Consider the following 20,003-nt stretch of genomic DNA (forward strand, 5'->3'; position numbering starts at 1 on the left):
AGAGTTTTCTTGTGTTTTAACTGCTGTTAGAATAATACTTTTGCTTTTATTCATTTTATATCCACAGTGCCTGATGCTGCTTTATTGAGTGAAGAATGAGTTAATAAAAGGGTAGGGTGTGCATGTGTGTGTCCATTGAAGGGTTGTTGACAGAGGCGTAACATGGGAAGTTCTCACTTAGTAAATATATTCTGTCTTTTTTGAAAACCCAGCTGGTGGCATCCTTCACACAGTGTTCTGCACTTGGCCTTTATTACTTACAGTCATTTCATCAGTTCAGTTCAGTTGTTCAGTCATGTCTGACTCTGCGACCCCATGGACTGCAGCACACCAGGGTTCCCTGTCGATCACCAACTCCTGGAGTTTACTCAAGCTCATATCCATCAAGTTGGTGATGCCATCCAAACATCCTCTGTTCCCCGTCTCCTCCTGCCTTCAATCTTTCCCAGCATCAGGGTCTTTTCTAATGAGTTAGTTCTTTGCATCAGGTGCCCAGAGTATTGGAGCTTCAGCCAGTATCATTTCATAGTAGTATATAGATGCTATGATTGCATAATATTCTATTGCATGGATATATTATAATTTATTTAACTAGCAAGCTCCCCAATTTTCCCCATCAACCACCATTTTAGAAACTTCTATGAATTTGAGCTACTCTGTCTTTTTAGTTGCTTTCATCTTTGCTCTTTGAAATGATGCTGCAATAAAGAGCTTTGCATATGTGTCACTTTATACATAAGTATATTTGTAAGATGAATTCCTAGAAGTGGAATGCCTGGCTAAAAAGATTTTTACATTTCTTAGTTCTCATATAGATTGCCAGATTGACTTCCAAAACTCTTGTACCAATTTATACTCCCGCCCCCTACACATACAATGTATGATATATCAGCTGTTCAGATAAGTTTAAGTAAAGTTAGCTTGTCAGCTAAACTTCACGGGCAGCTTGAGGAAGGAAAGGCCACTCTGAAGGAAAGTTGTTGCCACTGGACTGTCCCCAGTGTTCTACCTCTATTCCTTAAGGATTACTGGACATCTGTAATGTGGTTTCCATTCTGCATTCATTTAAAAAGCTTAAAGTAAAAGGTTTCAGCACTCAGTGTAAGCTACTTGTGTTTTAGTAATAATTTCTGAGAGAATGATTATGCAAGTAGATACCACAGCTGATTGAAGGCAAAAGAAGAAGAGGGCGGCAGAGGTTGAGGTGGTGAGATAGCATCACTGGACACCAATATGAGCAAACCCTAGGAGATAGTGAAGGACAGGAGAGCCTGGTGTGCTGCAGTTCATGAGGTCGCTAAGAGTTGGACAAGACTTAACAACTGAGCAACATAACAACCACAACTGAAGATATGTTCATCCTGGCTGAAATTCCCTTAATACAGATTTTTAAAATGAAGGCATAGATGCTTTGCTTAGATTTTAATAGAAAAAAATAGCAGAACTCTTTTCTCAAATGATGTCTTAAGAGGAGCTCCACTGTACTGGGGTGACAGTGAAGTGTGGCTGCAGAGGACGGGGGCTGGCAGAGGTAAAGCAAGTGAGCTCCAGGCCCCCCATCCCTGTTTCCTCCAGAACTATTGCACACAGGGAGCCCAGCTTCTTTCCTTATAGCAATGACAGAGTTGAGTGAATACTAGTGTATATTCAGCCTCTGGTAATTTAGGTCAGACATTTGAAGAACCAAGAAGCTTCTCCATAGAATCCTGATGTTTGAAACTGATGTTTAATTTTCTCTTGTGTGTGTGTAGTAAGTGTGCTATAAAATGAGGCATACCTACTTGGAGATATCACTGTTTTCCTTAGAGTGTACATATAGGTTTTGGTGCAATGATTTTTCATCTGGAGATTTTAAATAAATGTAACATCTTTAATTAGTTTTCTTATAAAATGAAAATGCTTACACAGTTTATAATATTTGTATATTTTATTCTAAAGTAGAATTTAAGGATATTTGGGAACTGCCTCCCAATGAAGATCAGTACTTACAGTTTTGAATTCATTTCCCCAGACTTTTTCAATGTGTTAAATTACATGTAAATTTTATTCCTTCTTTGCAAAAATGGAATCATATTATATATACTGTTTTGTGATTTGTTTTGTTTACTTGATAAGAAGACCTTTGAGGTTAGTGTATAGAGATATCTTCCATTCTTTTAATGGATTTATACTCTTTCATTGTATGAAAATTATCCATTCCCCTGTTGGTGAACTATCCTTTATGCATATTTTTGCCCATTTGGACAAATGTTTCTGTAGGATAAACTCTTAAATAGAATTTCTAAATCAAAGGTATGGCTGTTTTACCGTGGATATTTTGGGTGTCTCTAAAATATGAATATCCTCATTTTTATAGGAAATATACTTAGGAAATAAACTTTCAGAAGTTTTAATGTGCACCCACTCCAGTGTTCTTGCCTGGAGAATCCCAGGGACGGGGGAGTCTGGTGGGCTGCCGTCTATGGGGTCACACACAGTCAGACATGACTGAAGTGACGCAGCAGCAGCAGTGTTTCTAACATAAGATTTCTGGAAATAGATAAATTTTTAAAATGACAGCTTTGAAACTTTTTGTCTTTACAGTGATGGAGTGGGGGGAAGATATTAAAGCAATTTCAGAAGATGAAGCAGTCATGTTGGTGAACCATCAGGCAACAGGAGACGTGTGCACTCTGATGATGTGCCTCCAGGACAAGGGACTGGTAAGCCATCCTGAAGGCAGAGACAGACTGTGGGGAGAGGGGTTGACGAAGGGTCAGCTGAGTGTCTTACTACAGCTGGGAATGTAAAATCTTGAAGAAAAATATACTGTGTATATAATTCTAAATCACTCTAAGAGGCATTTATAGACTTAAAGAAAACCAACTGGGATAATGTGGATTATACCTCCATGAAGCTTTTTTTTTTTTTTTAAAGAACTGAAATGAAAGCAAAGTTAATATGGTTCAACTTGGGGCTATCTTGAGGTGAGTGGTGGATTTCCAGTTTGAGAAATACAACCACAAAAAAGTTTGCTTAAGACAGAAGAATAAAATTGGATGGGGAATTAGGTGATCTTGGGGATTTTTAGCCAGAAGAAAGTAAAGTAGATATTGTTTTGAATTTCACTTAGAAAGCAAATTGAAAGGAAAGACACTACGTCTATTTTATTCCGTGTTCTAGGGCTGTGTTTGAACTGTTGATTTCACATTGCTTATATTGATAACTAAAATATATCTATAAAATGGGAGGATGTTAAAGTCAATCCTTAACATTAAAAGAATTAACACCTTAGGAGAAGGTAAAGAGGTTATGTTCATAGAAAAGTAAATAAATAGAAAGTATATAGAATTAATGGAGTTAATATTTGGCCTAATAATGAAGAAATCAATAGGTATTTTATCAATGTTTCATGTTCATGGTCACTAACTATAAATATAGAAGAACATCATCCTATAAGATGTCCTTTTAAAGGAACTGATAAGCTAGTGATAGGTGAAGAGAGGGAATAGCAAACAATACTTAATTACAAAGTGAGAAGCATTTGGTGGAAGGTGAGCTCACCATGTACTTGGTGGATATAGAAAAATTTGTGGAGAGGAGAAGACATAAACTTGACCTGAAAGGATTGAGTAGAACTTAAGCAGAGTAGTGAAGCAAGGGCCTCTTCTGTAGTGAAATAATCATGGCCAAAACCCAAGGCAAGAATACACCTGGTGTGTTTAGGTCCTCACAGTTTGATTCAGCAGGTCAAGGGTCAGAAAATGAGGTGAGAGTAAATGGAAAAGGTTTGCTTATTATGAAATCTGTTTTTGTTGTTTATCTGAGAAGCAAAGGCATTATTTTGCTAGAATGTAGAATAAATTCAATAATTTCTTATATTCAGAATTGTTAAATAATATCACTGTATATATATATTTGCATTTATAATAATATGTCACCTGTCCTCTAAATTATTGATGTTAAAATTTTGTAAAAACTAGTTTATTTTTGGACTTCTCTGGTGGTCCAGTGGTTAAGACTCTGCTTCCACTGCAAGGGGCATAGGTTCGATCCCTGATTGGCAAACTAAGATCCCACATGCTGTGAAGTGTGGCCCCCCCGCCCCCGCAAAAAAAAAACCTATTTGGCTTTATATCAAGGAGAACATTTTTATTCTTACTGATAAGATACTTGTAGTGATTTTTCTGAGGGCCTATGATGTCTTCCATTGGTTTTTGAGTCTCAAAAAGTGCTTAAAATGATAAGTATAAATATCCTAACTTTGTTACTCTTAACTTCAGTTTGGCAGAAATGATGACTGCATTGGTCAGAATATAGGTAATCTGAGATTCATCAATATTGCAGACAAAAGAAATTTTGATTTATTTGTTTGCTTTTGTAAAAAGATTTCAGTTAGTTGGTCTTCTGCTCATTTTTCTGTCCAGAGTTATTCCCATTTTCAGATTAGTTATACTAAGTATTTGTTACCATCTGATATTACTAAATAATGTGAAATTTCAAAGAATTTTTATCTTGTTTCATAAAGGAGTAGTTGAGAAATAAAAGGTAGAACATTATGATCTCTACCTCCTGCCTAGTAAATGTGGAGCAATATTAATTTATACTCATAAATAGAAATGTTTACTTGATTAATTGCATACTCCATGGGCACTTTCAAAGAAAGAAAACTAATGTCAGTTTAAAACTGGCCCACTAGGGCTTCCCTGGTGGCTCAGATGGTAAAGAATCTGCCTGCGATGCAGGAGACCTGTGTTCGATACCTGGGTCGGGAAGATCTCCTGGAGAAGGAAATGGCAACTCACTCCAGTATTCTTGCCTGGAGAATCCCATAGACAGAGGAACCCATTGGGTTGCAAAGAGTCAGACATGACTGAGCAAGTAACACTTAAAAATATTAGTTTAATGGTGATATAAGTGTAACATAGCTTTTTGAATTCAGGAATTCCTGTGGTGCTCGTCATTATTCCTTTGTGGAGCAAGGGCACTGCTTGCATTTTGGTAGGACAGCACTGTTGTTCTCATCTGTCCTGCTGGAGTTGTTTTCCTTACCTGGCTGCAACCTGCTGCATGCTAGTAGAACTCCCTAGCTATTGTGACCGCCAAAATTGTCCTTGCAGATTTCTAAATGGAGAATCATTGACTTTACTAACATTTCAGAATGATATAAAGAATGGAGCCATTTATGTAAGCCTCTCCAGATGTTTGAATATGTAGAAAATCCATGCTTATGGGTAAAGGATAATTAATGTAAAAGATAAAGCACAAGTTGGAATCAAGATTGCTGGGAGAAATATCAATAACCTCAGATATGCAGATGACACCACCGTTATGGCAGAAAGTGAAGAGGAACTAAAAAGCCTCTTGATGAAAGTGAAAGAGAAGAGTGAAAAAGTTGGCTTAAAGCTCAACATTCAGAAAACTAAGATCATGGCATCTGGTCCTATCACTTCATGGAGAATAGATGTGGAAACAGTGTCAGACTTTATTTTTGGGGGCTCCAAAATCACTGCAGATGGTGACTGCAGCATGAAATAAAAAGACGCTTACTCCTTGGGAGAAAAGTTATGACCAACCTAGACAGCATATTAAAAAACAGAGACGTTACTTTGCCAACAAAGGTCCATCTGGTCAAGACTATGGTTTTTCCAGTGGTCATGTATGGATGTGAGAGTTAGACTATAAAGAAAGCTGAGCACTGAAGAATTGATGCTTTTGAACTGTGGTGTTGGAGAAGACTCTTGAGAGTCCCTTGGACTGCAAGGAGGTCCAACCAGTCCATTCTAAAGGAAATCAGTCCAGAGTGTTCATTGGAAGGACTGATGTTGAAGCTGAAACTCCCAATACTTTGGCCACCTGATATGAAGAGCTGACTCATTTGAAAAGACTCTGATGCGGGGGAAGATTGAGGGCAGGAGGAGAAGGGGACAACAGAGGATGAGATGGTTGGATGGCATCACCGACTCAATGGACATGAATTTGAGTAAACTCTGGGAGTTGGTGGACAGGGAGGCCTGGCATGCTGCAGTCCATGGGGTCGCAAAGAGTTGGACACGACTGAGCGACTGAACTGAACTGGATTTTGTCCCCTGGAAATACCTAGCAGTGCTCTGACAGACAACCTGTGAAATGTCGCCGGAGTTGACTCAGGCGGGTTGTGTTTACTGACTTCCTTTTTTCAGGAATGTGAGTCAAAGGATTAGTTATATTTTCTAAACATTCTAGTACCTTTTTAAGAAATGTCTCTAAAGTGAGGGGTCTTGCCCTTTCACGGCAGTTGATGATAAAACTAAGAATTTTCATTTCTACTAATAGAACTCTATTGGACATGTAATATATATTTATTGACTTGTAATATTTCTGCTAAAATAAGTAAGGACAGAATTATCCATACAAATCTTAGAAGATAGCTTGACTGTCTTATTGAATTTGTTTTAGGTTACTTTCTAACTGAGGAAATAAATCCACTATAAATGTAAGATTAAACATAAAAGCTACTTTAGTGTTGGTATATTAAACCCAGAGATCAGTAATTTGCAGCCACACTTAATACCGTGTATAAAGCTCAAAGATTTTATAGGTTGAATCCACCTGCTTTTTGTTTTGTTTCTTGGGAAACTTTTCAGCAAATTCCATTTAGTTCAGATCTCAATTTATTTACAGAAAGTACTTATCATTACAAAGCAAAACAAATTATTTTAATCTGTATTAATTGATTTGAAAATTAGTCTTTCACTGGGCATGTATCTATTTTTTTAAGTTGTTTTATATAGTAAAACTGGTGGAATAGGAATCATGCAACTGAATTATTTAGTAATGCTGAAAAATTAAGGCAGAAGCTCCAGTATTACATTATTTGTGGGGTTTTATAATGTTTTTGTAAAAGCAGCACATGGGTGTCAATGCTTCATTTTTTCCTTATATGTGCATACAGTTTTGTGCTTAGAGATGGAATTTATGTTTCTTATTCCTGTAGGAACCGAAGTAGAGCTCTGTTGCATTCTTGATTGAGGCTGTAGTTTTCACTTTATTTATTTAAGGCTTATAACAAGGGATGCTATTATCTCAGCAGGGGAGAACAATTAAGCCATTCATTAACTAGATCCTGTTTACATTTACTTTTAATTTTGAAATTTTGCTTGGAATAAAGTCTTCTGCTCCTGATAGAGTATTAACTCTTATCAACAATGGATAATATTTTGGGTTTAAGAAACTGTATTTTTATGCTGGTAAAGAGTATGGCTTTGTATAAACTTAACAAATACACTTAATAGTAGAATGTGTAAATCACTCTCCTGAATTAATTTTTAAAAATTTACAGTGTGTTTTTTGAGTAAATGAATGGTTTAATGTTCTTTTGTTGAACATTTTTATATTTTTGTATTTATATCTTTATGTTTTTCGACTTTTAGTATTTTAACCATTAAGGTAAAGTCACATTTTATAAAGCTTTAAAAAAGATGTTAACGAAGATATTAAGGCTTTTATAAAGCCTTAATAAAAATGTTAATCGTTCAGTTGTATCTGACTTTGCAACCCCGTGGACTGTAGTCCACCGGGCTTCTCTGTCCGTGGGGTTCTCCAGGCAAGGATAGTGGAGTGGGTTTCCATTTCCTCCTCCAGGGGATCTTCCTGACCCAGGGGTCAAACCAGCGTCTCCCCTTGCAGGCAGATTCTTTACCATCTGAGCTATTAGGGAAGCCCTTACAAAGCCTTAGTGCTTATTAATTAAACTCATAGCCCTCATTTGATAATTTAGGCATATTGTATTGTTTCAGAATAACTTTATAAGTTATGTAAGAATTACCAGTCATGTTTATATAGAACAAATTGGAAATCATTAAGTTCAAATTTAAGTTAATTCAGTTTTATCTGTTACCCAGTGATGTATATACCTGTGATTTAAGAATCCAAGACTTGGAATCAAGACCTGTAATTTTTCATGTAGCACTTTATTTGTAGAAATAGCATTAGATTTTAAATATTTAGGTTAATGAAAAGTATGGTTGGATGATTATGCTTAAAATTTAGATACTGGCTAGTCTATACTCAGTATTTTTTCTATCCAATATTTAATTATTTTTTGTTTTTAAATATTTTAGGTTGTTGCTCAGATGATGTGGTTGATGGATCATATTTTTAAATACACAAACTTTGGAATTGTTTCTCTAGTTCATGGAGACTTCTTTATAAGACAGGTAACCAATGAGCATTTTTTTCCATAGTGAGAGTTGATCAGTCTGATTCTTTAGTGTAAAAAGAGACATCACAAAACTAATTGTAATAGATAGAGCCTCTTCTAGTTATCTCAGGGAGCTGGGAATCTGTTCCCTAAAACAGAGTTTGTATTATTTCAGTCTGAATTTGAGTATGCATAAGTATTAAAAATACAAATATTTTCATCTCTACCCTCCTCCTCTCTTTCTAAACGGTTTTCAAGCACCTGCCACATTCTCAGCTCTTCTGAGATCACTGTTAATTTTATTTACGAGTCACTGTTACATGATACAGAAGATACCTAAATTAGCAATTGTGAGATTGTTAAGTAAGATTACCAGTAGGGAGAATATTAAGTAATTAAATAAATAAGAGAAAATATTTTGTGAATTCATAATATGAAAACTGAGTACATCAGATTTCTGTAAATCCAGAAAAACCTTAGAGGAGAAGATAATACATGGCATAAATTTAAAGAATGAGTATGAGTTTGATGGAAGAAGATGGACTGGGAATGGATCCCAAGCATTAGGAATAGTTTAGTAGGAAAAAAAAAACTCACTTATCAAAATAGTGTTTCCCTGATATGCTACTTAGAGTCGCATGCTTTATTTTCTCAAAAATGGATAACTGAAATATGATATCAAGAGTTTTTATGTATGGTAATGCCACACTAATCTACTGTTTATATATTTAGCAACTTCACCTTGGATGATGCAGTACCTTGTACATGTTAATTTATTTAATGAATTGCTGGTGAATCTAATTAAACCTCTTCTGAGAACTGTAAATTCAGAAATAAGCTGAAATAATGTAGAAAAACTTCTGAGCTGTATGAAAATACATATCCCAAAACACATAAACTTTGCTCCAGACAGTTATATGTACAAAACATTTTTTTTTTTCCCATTCTGTATAATTGCTTTGTTCCTTCTGGGAAGGCCCTTGGTTTTTCTAAGCAGAGAGATGGGAAAAAAAAGCAGGCTTGGAACCTCAGGAAGAACTGGGAATGGGGATTGGCCACAATAAGACTGAAACAAAATAAGCAGATCAACTTATAAGTAATCAGAACAAGTTAATGAAGAAACTAATCTAACATCTTAGTATCACTGGAGGGAAAGACAGCGGAACTGACAATTGAAGCAGTCTGGGTGGAGTCCAGAGGAGAAGCTGGATGAACCGCTCAGAAGTCTGAGGAAATTATTGAATTTATAGTGTTGTAACAGTTGACCTTGTTATCATGATGATCCTTAGGCCTCAAGAAGAGGCTAAATTAGACTGAATTATCAGTGAACTTTGAGGAGTTGGAAGTAGAAAATAATGTACTCCAAAACATTTCCTTTTTTATTACAGTGTTGTTTTACATACTTAAGACTATATTTCAGATTATTGGAGAGACTTACAAATTCACTTATAAAGAGCAAAAATATTTTCCCTGTTATATAGTAATTAAAATCTATAACTTGAGGGTAATAGAGAGACAGAAAAAAATATTACTATTAAAGAAAATCTGTTGGGGCTTTGCTACTAGACATTTTTAATAAAATATTTCCAAGGATATTAAAAATATTTTATATGTAGTGTTGGGAACTTAATAAATAAAGTTTAATCATAATCAGTTCCATAAATCAGCTAAGAAAATTGTTACTTGTTTTGCGCTTGGAATAATTTAAAGACTGAAAGCATATGAATTATTTGGGGGGAGCTTCTGTAATTTTGTTGGCTGGAAAATTACTAGCAAATTGATCATACTGAAAGGGAGAGCCTTTCTAATATTTAGTCATGAGTTTGGGGCTTTCCTGAAAATGCTTCTGAATTCTTTTTTTCAGTATCCAAGTTATCCTCTTTCCTTACTTTCCCTCAAAACTGAAACCCAGTCCATCAGAGCATCCTGTTAGCATTCAGACTTTTTTCCTGAATGTATGTACCTCTCATCTATATCCTGTAGTTGAATCTCATCAAACTCCCCTGTCCAGACTCTACAGCAGTCTCCTAACTTATTTCCTGCAGTCTTTTTGTCACTGGAGCCAGAAGATATTTAATGTAAATAAGATCATGACTTTCCCTTTTTGAAAACTGTTTAATGACATCCCATCCCAAATTACTACTCACCAAACTCAAGGCCTTTCTCCTATGATCTCCACCTCTCTGCATTTCTCAGCCACACTGACCTTGTCATGCTCTCTGAAATGCCAAGGTTACTCCCACCTCAGGGCCATTTGTCTCTTTTGTCCTCATCACCTCGAGTTCTCTGCCACTCATGTTCACATGGCTTATTCCCTCACAATAGCCTCTCTGCTTAAATTTCACCTCCCTGGAGTTGCTTCCCCTGACCCTGTTGCACTTCTCTAGCCTCTTACTCTTCTTCCTAACACTTATCACCAGTTGCATGCATCCTCCACGAGGGTGTCTTACTTCTCTAAGATGTGCCTGGCAAGTAAGTAGTAGATACTCAGTAAATACTCACTAATGAAGAGTGAATAAACTTTCAGGGGCAATTAGAGCACTTTGTTTCTTCAGAAAGAAGAGTTTATTTATGTAAGTGGTAATAACTTCCTTTTGCCACTGTGGTCAAAAGGGGAAGTAAGCAGTGCAGGGGGAAGTCACTGTTCTAGCCTGTGTTTGGAATTTACTCTGGAAGCAGTCATTTCTAGCATTTATGGTCTTTAAATTTCAAACATGCCTATACTTATTATACATGTGTCTACCCTCTAGGGAAAATCTCATCGTGACCAACAGCTTCTTCTTCTTAAGAAGCACCTAGAAAATAATTACAGGAGCAGAGATCGAAAATGGATTGTTCTGTTTCCAGAAGGGGGCTTCCTCAGGAAGAGGCGAGAAACCAGTCAGTCATTTGCCAAGAAAAATAACTTGCCATTTCTTACACATGTCACTTTGCCAAGAGTTGGGGCAACAAAAATTATTTTGCGTGCACTTGTAGCACGACAGGAAAATGGAAGTCCAGCAGGAGGAGACGCTAAGGAATTAGGTATGATGGTTTTTAGCACTTTTTTCTTTTCTTGAAATTAGAGGCTTTTCTGGAGTTCTTTTTTATATTTATAATTTTGTTGAATAGAAATAATACTGAGGAAGAAGATGAAAATATAATTTAAAATATTTATTTGTTTGGCTATGTTGGATTTTAGTTGTAGCTCAGGGCTCACATGTGGGATCTTAGTTCCTCAACCTGGAATTGAACCCGCATCCCCTGCATTGGAAGGCACATCCTAAACCACTGGACTGCCAGGGAAGTCCTGAAAATATAACTTTTTAATGTTTCTATTTACAAAGTAGTCCATGCTTACAGTAATCTATTCAAATAGTATAGGAATGTATAAGGTCAAAGGTGTCTTTCCCTTCCTGTATATCTTTCTCCTGGTCATTCACACTGCTTCAGTTGCCATTCCTGTAAATATCTTTTCAGATTTGTGAAGCATGTAAGTAGTGTAAATTCCTATAAGTGGAATTAGTATATTAAAAGATACAGGAGTAGAAATGAGTAATTTGAAAAACTGTATGCAAATGAAATTGTAATGATACATATATTTTGCATTTATCAAATTTAGAAAGTTTTTTTTTGTTTTTAATACAGAGAATGAGTTTAATACAATTGGGCAGTATTTATTGAAAGTCTTAAAATGTTGATTAGTTAACTCCACTGCATATAATACTTATCAAAATGGAATGATCTGAAATACTGGCACAGTAGTTTATCACAGCATTATGTCGAATGGCAGGAAATTGGAAATAGCCAGAAGAGAGAATAGATAAGTAATTATTAAATATCCGTCTAACAGAATACAACACAATCATTATGAATGATGTCTATGGGCTTAGAAAATGCTTCTGCTCTATAATATTAATGGAGTAGGAGGAACATAACAACTCTTGTGTAAACAATATGAGCTTAAATATGTAAATAATAAGGCAGTAGAAAATTTGTGAAAGGAAAGATTCCAGAATATTAGTGATTGCTTCTCTGAGTTGTAACATTATGGATATTTTTTCCCCATTTCTTAATACTTTTCTGAATTAAAAAAAAATAGTACATATTACTTTTATGGCCAGGAAAAAGTAAACCATCCTCAAAGATGCAGCTCTCTTGCAGATAGTCTGATGAAGTATGCAGATCTGCAGCATCTATTTGTGCCAACAATGTGAAGGCTGTTTTGAACAATTTTCTCTAAGACACTATGAAAGTTTGCTGATAAATTATAAGTCAAAAAGCTGAAAGAAACTGACTAGGCCTGTTTCCTTAGTAGCTATTTCTTTTAATAGTCTTTAGATAAAATAAAAATGGAAATGATGGACCCTCAGAAATGTGTGTTGTTTTAGATGACAGTAAGGACCAGATACAAAAATAATGCCATGAGATTGTGCTGAGTTCTTTTATTTGTTTTTTGCAAACAGCTGCCTGGCAGTCAGCTCTCTTGATCTTTCATCATCTATTAAAAAGACAAATTGAAAGAGTCTTTTAATAGAAAAGGAAGGTTTGGAATAGCTTCACGGCTGCAGAGACTGTGGCAATGTCAGCCAAGCCAAAGCTTGAAGACAAAGGTCTTCCAAACAGGATTAATTGCACTAATAAAGGCTGCTGTTTTTAAATAGTTTTACCCAGTCAATATTCTGTAGTGGTCTAGATCCCAAAGGAATGGGTACTTATCATAATCATTACACACAAGGGAAGAAAAATGTTTTGTTTTGTTTTCCTTTTGGAGAGAAACAGTCTCTGTTTATAACCAAAGTGAAATTGTTTATTACTTATCTTACCTTAGTTGAAATTTTTAGGCCTCTCACCTTCTGAGATGACCCACACTCTGTAGAGTGTGTTTCTCCCAGGGCCGCCCTCGCCTTCTGAGACAGATCACATTCTGTCTATGGGATGTGTATCTCTCTAAATAAATCCACTTCTTACCTGTCAAGAAAAAAAAAATTCTTAATTCTAGCAGATTAGGAAAAATCCATAAGAAATTCTATAAAGCTATATACCCCAAAACTAGTTTTACTTATATTTTACCTTTTCTTCTCTATGTTTTGGTATTTGTATCTTATTTTTTTAGTGTTCATATTCACTATTTAGTATTTTATTCTATATAAACACAAACCATGCCTTCATGTTGGTTTTAAACATGTAAGCATAAACATGTGAAAATAAAGTTGTATCTAATTAACTTTAAAAGGATTAGTATTTTCATTTTTGTGTGATTTAATCAATATTAAATTGAACTCTGGTGATTTTTCCCAACCATTTTATTATAAAAATTTTTAAACATACATAAAAATTAAAAGAACTTTGCAATTTTGCAGTTAGTGAGCAGACCAACTAGATTTTACAGTTAACACTTTACTGTATTTGTTTTATCACATGTCTCTCTATCCTTCTATCTGTCTATTAGTCCATTTTGGTTGTTGTTTTGTTTTTTTTTTAATGCAGCTCAAGGTAAGTTGCAGTCATTACTTTAGCCCCAAACATTTCAGCTTGTATGTCATGGGTAGCTTGTTAAAATGTCTTTCTTTACCTACACTATTCCTTCAGCAATATATTATTTAAAAATTAAAATTTTTAAACTTATTTCTTATATGAGTATTTTTCCCCTTTAGAATGTTGTCTAAAATTTTAAAAGAATTTTAGGCCAGTTTTAAATTATTTGACACTTTAAGTAAAATATTGTTGATTCCTTCTGTACATTTGGCCTTATGTTTAAAAGTAAGTTTTATTGTTTTAAAGATCCTTTAATTACTTCAAACAAAGGATAGACCTCTACACTTTAAAGTCTACCTATTAGCATTCTCTGTGAGGATTCCCCTCTCAATTCTTGCTCAACTTTGTACCCTGAGCTGGGAACAGAAACGGAGTGCAGAGGACTGCAGTGAGCAGAACTTCCCCGGCCCCTCCCACAACAATGGTTACCACCTGTTGTTCCTGCCAAAGGGTGGACGGTTTAGTGCTTTATTTTTCTGTAACTCTTGACATAATGGGAGGGGTGTTTTGTTGTTGGTTTTGAACAAAAGCAGCAACTGAAGATCATGTGTGTCAATAAAGTGCTTAATTTTACTGCTTTAATCCAATATTTATTAATATCTTCCAAGTATCACAAATCTTAGTGTTTGTATTATCTTGTGAATGGATTTTTTTGTTTGTTTTGAGATCTGCTTTTTACTTTCCTGATGTGATACTTTAGCTTTTGATGTTTTCAAGATGCTTTATACTTTCTATGCTTATTGCAGGTTAGTTTTTCTTAGTGTTATTTGATGCAAATAATATAAAAATTGATCCAATTTTATATTGTTCTCAGACAACAAATCAAAAGGCCTCCAGTGGATAATAGATACAACTATAGCTTATCCCAAAGCTGAACCCATAGATATTCAAACCTGGATCCTTGGATACAGGAAACCAGCAGTCATACATGTACATTACAGGTAAGAATCCCGCATTAGTACTCAGCATAAATCCAACATAAAGTACTGTCTCTATCAACCGTAGGTTGACTAGGTCACCTCATGTATTATTCTAGGCCACCAGGACACCCTGGGGGATAGGAAAAGAAAGATTGGTGTTTTGTTTGGCTGTTGGGGGGATTTTGGCTTTATTTTAACCCCTAGGTTTCTTAATTCCAAAACAGTCTGTTCATTGCATATTCTAGATTTGTCCTGTCAGGAATAACACCATTGAAATTAAAATAAATGGAAACATACATGGTACTCCTTACCCATTCTTGGTTTTCTGTTTTGTTTGTTTGTTTATTGTTCTCAGAAGAATTGGTTTCTGTTCAGACTCTCCAGTTGTTTGGTTGTATTTTAAAATTTTTAAATAAGAATGAAATGTTTTCAATTAGAATAAGAGATTTAAAATGCAACATTAGAAACCATATATATATACAGATGTTAATAATACAAATAATGAGGTTAGATCTCTTTCTCTTTTAATGTGGGGAGATTGGCAAGAAAAACTAAGTAGCCCTGACTGCTTAAAGTGGGAAATAGGTGCATACAGATAGAAGGTAGTTTGGAAACTATGAAGTTCACTGAAAAATGATAATTTTGGTTTACTTATAGGTAGGTTTTAAAGTCTATTCATGAATGTATTCTTTTTCTGCAGTTAAGCATATCTTATCCAGAACATTACTATTAGCCCAAAATTAGTACAAGCCAGTTTTGCTTCATGTGACATAGAAAATGTTTTTCTTCTTTATCTCAACTGACTTTAAAGATAAAGCAACACCCATTCTTAGAGAATTTAATCGAAATGATCACTTTGGTAATATGGTGTAGCTAGACAAGTTAGTACTTTTGCTAGTTTTTTCCCCCTAGTATAATTTAGAAGACTATACATGTGATTGGAGAAGGGAAATGGCAACCCACTCCAGTATTCTTGCCTGGAGAATCCCACGGACAGAGGAGCCTGGTGAGCTATATAGTCCACAGGGTCGCAAAGAGTCAGACATGACTGAGCAACTAAAACAGCAACAGCAATACATGTGATAGTTGGGCTTCCCTGGTGACTCAGTAGTAAAGAATGTGCCTGCCAGTGCAGGAGATGAGGGTTTGACCATTGGGTCAGGAAGATCACCAGGAAGAGGAAACGGCAACCCACTCCAGTATCCTGCCTGGGAAATCCCATGGACAGAGGAGCCTGGGGGGCTACAATCCATAGGGTCACAAAGTGTTGGACATGACTTAGCGTACCCAACATATCTTAGCAACTAAACAACAGCAACAAGAACACATGTGAGAGTCAGAAAGGAATTATTCTATTTTGCTCAGTATTTATCAGATCCCACTTAGAGTATTACATGTAATTTCTCTACTTCAAAAGAAATAATGCAATTAGTAGAAAAGTTTGCAAAGAGCCAATATGATAGATCACTACTACCACTTAAAATGCAGTTGTTTTAGAGCAAATCAAATTTGGAGATAGTAGAGACTAAATGAAACAATGCTAGGAGAAACTCCAAGTTGAAAGCACCAAATCCTAACCACTAAAGCACCAGGGGAGTGAAACTCCAAGTTGAAAGTACAAACAGGTTAAAGAGAAGTTTTAACAACTCATAAATATTAAATTTGTAATAGGTTTCTGTGTATATGAAGTATTTTTTATTGTATTTTAAGTAGATTTCATGGAAGGTAGTTTGATGCTAAGAACTGACTCATTTGAAAAGACCCCGATGCTAGGAAAGATTGAAGGCAGGAGGAGAAGGGGACGACAGAGGGGTGATGGACAGGGAAGCCTGGCGTGGTGCAGTCCATGGGGTCGTGAAGAGTTGGACACGACTAAGCGACTGAACTGAATAGAATAGTAACTGTCCTTTCCTGTGCGATCATCTTGGAGCCTGCTGAGAATAGCACAGTGTGCCTCTGGATGGCTGGAGCACTCTATTATTATACTGCAACATTGCTGACCGTCAGAGTATACTTGGGAAATAATAAAGTTGCCATCATTTATTTACCATTAATCAATGGTTAGGCCATTTTAAATTTCTTTAATGCATTACTTTTCTCTTCTTGGAAATTATTGTCAAGGCTACTAAGTGGATTCCACTGTTCTTTGTCTCTTTGCAACGTACTGTGACGGGTGTATGGAGATCTCTGAGCAAGAAAGACATTCCCCACCAAGTGACTGCAGCCGTGATGCGCCAGTACACTTAAGTGCTTGGAAAACATTTGGTCTTTATTTAAATAGGAAAAGAATATCCAGTTACCAGAATGCGCAGCTGAATGTTCTTTTAGATTTTATGTTTCTATACTGATGCTTAGGAGAAAAAATTAGAAGAATGCAATAGCTAATTTTAACTGTTCTGATATAAACTGTTTTTTCTTCCAAAAGCAGTTTTCTACATTGTCAGTTCAATTGTTACTTCTTAGGCTTATGTTGATTTTTAGAATTTCTGGAAGAGATGAACTCTAAATGTACATATTATTATGTACTATAGAATACTTTCCTAAAATACCACATAAATGAGAAAGTTAAAATTTGTGATGTGGTTACTTATTAGATCCTATCCTATGAACAGGTAGTAAATAACAGTGCCGTAAATGCATTGTTTGAGCACCAAATGATACACTGATTCTTAAAGTGTTTAAAAAACTACACAAAGTACTATTACTAAGATATATAAGGTTATCAATAAATCCAGTACTAATAAATTAGCATTCTGCATAGATTGGATCTAAACTACTTTATTGGAGAAGGAAATGGCAACCCACTCCAGTATTCTTTCCTGGAAAATTCCATGGACAGAGAAGTCTGGCAGGCTACAGTCCATGGGGTCACAAAGAGTTGGACACAACTGCACGACTAAGCACAAGTTACTTTAAAAGGTGTCTTATTCTTTACTTCCCAATGCTATATATTATTTAACTAGGGAAATATTTTTTGTTACTGTGGATACAACTGCATTATGGATCTCTTTCAGAAGTGAAGGTTGTTTTAAAAGAGGAAAGTGAAAGAAGAAAGTGAAGTCGCTCAGTCATCTCTCACTCTTTGCAACCCCATGGACTGTAGCCTGCCAGGCTCCTCTGTCCATGGGATTTTGCAGGCAAGAATAGTGGAGTGAGCTGCCATTTCCTTCTCTAGGGAATCTTCCCAACCCAGGGATCGAATCCAGGTCCCCTCACACTGCAGGCAGACTCTTTACCATCTGAGTCACCAGAGAAGCCCCTTTAAAAAAGGAATTAAGTCTTAAATATGAGAACCATTTGAGGGGAATACCTTTTTCCTCCACTTCATATTACAGTCACATCAGAAGACAGCTTATTCCTATTAAAGTAGAAATGGGCACACTATGCTGCTGTTAAGGAGTTAGTAGCAAAATTAAACATGAATTAGATTTTAATTACAGGGATAGAATGCCCCATCCTTAATACAAATGTCTGCTTCACTCCAAATTAGAAAAAGTGAGTTGGAGAAGATTCTGTCATGCAGAAATAGCTTATATTTTAAAAAATCTTAAGTTATAACCATGAGTGTGCTGTTGCTGCTAAGTCGCTTCAGTCGTGTCTGACTCTGTGAGACCCCCGTAGACAGCAGCCCACCAGGCTCCTCTGTCCCTGGGTGGGTTGCCATTTCCTTCTCCAATGCATGAAAGTGAAAGGTGAAAGTGAAGTCGCTCAGTTGTATCCAACTCTTAGCGACACCATGGACTATAGCCTACCAGGCTCCTCCATCCATGGGATTCTCCAGGCAAGAGTACTGGAGTGGGTTGCCATTTCCTTCTTCAAGCCATGAGTGTAGTGGCATAGATAAATTGCTAAAAGCAGAGGTGTTACTTTCATGTCTAATTTGATTGGAACATTGGTAACTTCGTTCATGTCTAATTTGATTGGAACGTTGGTAACTTCGAAGGTGTTCAGTTAGAGACTTTGGGTAGTAAATTATTTTCTGTTTGTAGGAGGGTGGGAATTAATTCAGAAAAGTACTATTTAATGAATATTTTTAAAGAAAATATATTCATTAGCAAGAATGGACAAGTGTTAACATTCTGACATATTTGCCTCAGGATAGTTTTATCAGTAAAGAAAATAAAACATTTCTAGAATGCAGTACTTGTTGAATGTATGAATGCTGAAGTTCGTGCTATTTAGACATGGACTGTCCAGTTACAGCAGCCACTAGCCACATTTGCTATTGAGCACTTAAAATGTAGCTAGTCTGATTTGAGATGTTCTGTATGTGTAAAATATACAGTGAATTTTAAAGACTAGTAGGAAAAAGGAATATAAAATATCTCACTAATAATTTTTATTGATGACATATACTAAAATGATATTTTAGCTTTAGGGGATTAAAGGATTAAATTTCTTTAATGTTATTAGATGCTCTCTATTGTGTACTTTGTAAAACATTAAATTTCTTTTTAAAAATAAAAACATATAACTATGAAAATACATCATAGAGGGAAAAAAATCTCTCCCAGCATGCTCACATAAGTTTTTTTTTCATATTTCAATATTGTTTTATGTATATTTATGGTGTAGCTACAGTTGTAATATGCATAAAAGTTATTTTTATTCTACTTTATTCCACATTGCATTTTAATGAATGTTAAACCTATACACGACTGAGCGACTTCACTTTCACTCTTCACTTTCAAGCATTGGAGAAGGAAATGGCAACCCACTCCAGTGTTCTTGCCTGGAGAACCCCAGGGACGGGGGAGCCTGGTGGGCTGCCGTCTATGGGGTCGCACAGAGTTGGACAAGACTGACGCGACTTAGCAGCAGCAGCAGCAGCCAACCTGTACTACACATGTTCTAGATGTTAAGATTACAAATTTAATAAGTATTTTCAAGTAGCCATATGAAGTTTTTACATTTTTAGTGGCTTTCCAAAATCCTGGTTACTAAACACATTTAATTATTTTCCTATTGATAATAGATTTCTCAGGTTTCATTCTTGATTTTAATACTATGCTGAATGTCAGTACATACATACAGTTTATCTTACCCCATGTTTTAGATTTTTTATAATAGATATATTTAGCCTGTGAGTTCTCATGTTAGATTGCAGAGTGTTATTAAAATTACAGAAAAACTTATTTATTAGAAAAATTACCAACATTTTAAAATAGTATAATATTTTGTTAATTTAATGCATAAACCTATAATATTTGTGATTAATATTATATCACTTTGATTTTTCTTTCTGTTTTTTCCCTTTACTTCTTAAAACAAGTTACAAGTTTTTATCAGTTTTAGGGGCTATAATTTCAGAAATAGTGTTTTCCTCCAAAACTTTTTGTTATGGAAAATTTCAAACCTGGAAATGAAACCCCATGTACCTGTTTTACTCTTATGGTGAATGTTGT

General features: G+C 35.5%; 1 protein-coding gene across 6 annotated transcripts in view; it reads left to right on the forward strand.

The window, feature by feature from the left end:
* Nucleotides 1-20,003, forward strand: part of LPGAT1 (lysophosphatidylglycerol acyltransferase 1) — a 142,198-nt gene that overhangs the window by 93,749 nt on the left and 28,446 nt on the right. For 4 of the 6 annotated variants that reach the window (XM_027565662.1, XM_027565661.1, XM_027565660.1 and 1 more), the window contains exons 3-6: nucleotides 2,584-2,702; nucleotides 8,082-8,177; nucleotides 10,912-11,185; nucleotides 14,493-14,619. In XM_027565662.1, the coding sequence (XP_027421463.1) occupies nucleotides 2,584-2,702; nucleotides 8,082-8,177; nucleotides 10,912-11,185; nucleotides 14,493-14,619 (616 nt within the window). Of the gene's footprint in view, nucleotides 1-2,583; nucleotides 2,703-8,081; nucleotides 8,178-10,911; nucleotides 11,186-14,492; nucleotides 14,620-16,781; nucleotides 16,938-20,003 lie in introns of those variants that run through there. The other 2 variants (XM_027565665.1, XM_027565664.1) reach the window with 2 other exon arrangements.

Source organism: Bos indicus x Bos taurus, chromosome 16 (assembly GCF_003369695.1).
Source record: "Bos indicus x Bos taurus breed Angus x Brahman F1 hybrid chromosome 16, Bos_hybrid_MaternalHap_v2.0, whole genome shotgun sequence".
Lineage (NCBI taxonomy): Eukaryota > Metazoa > Chordata > Mammalia > Artiodactyla > Bovidae > Bos > Bos indicus x Bos taurus.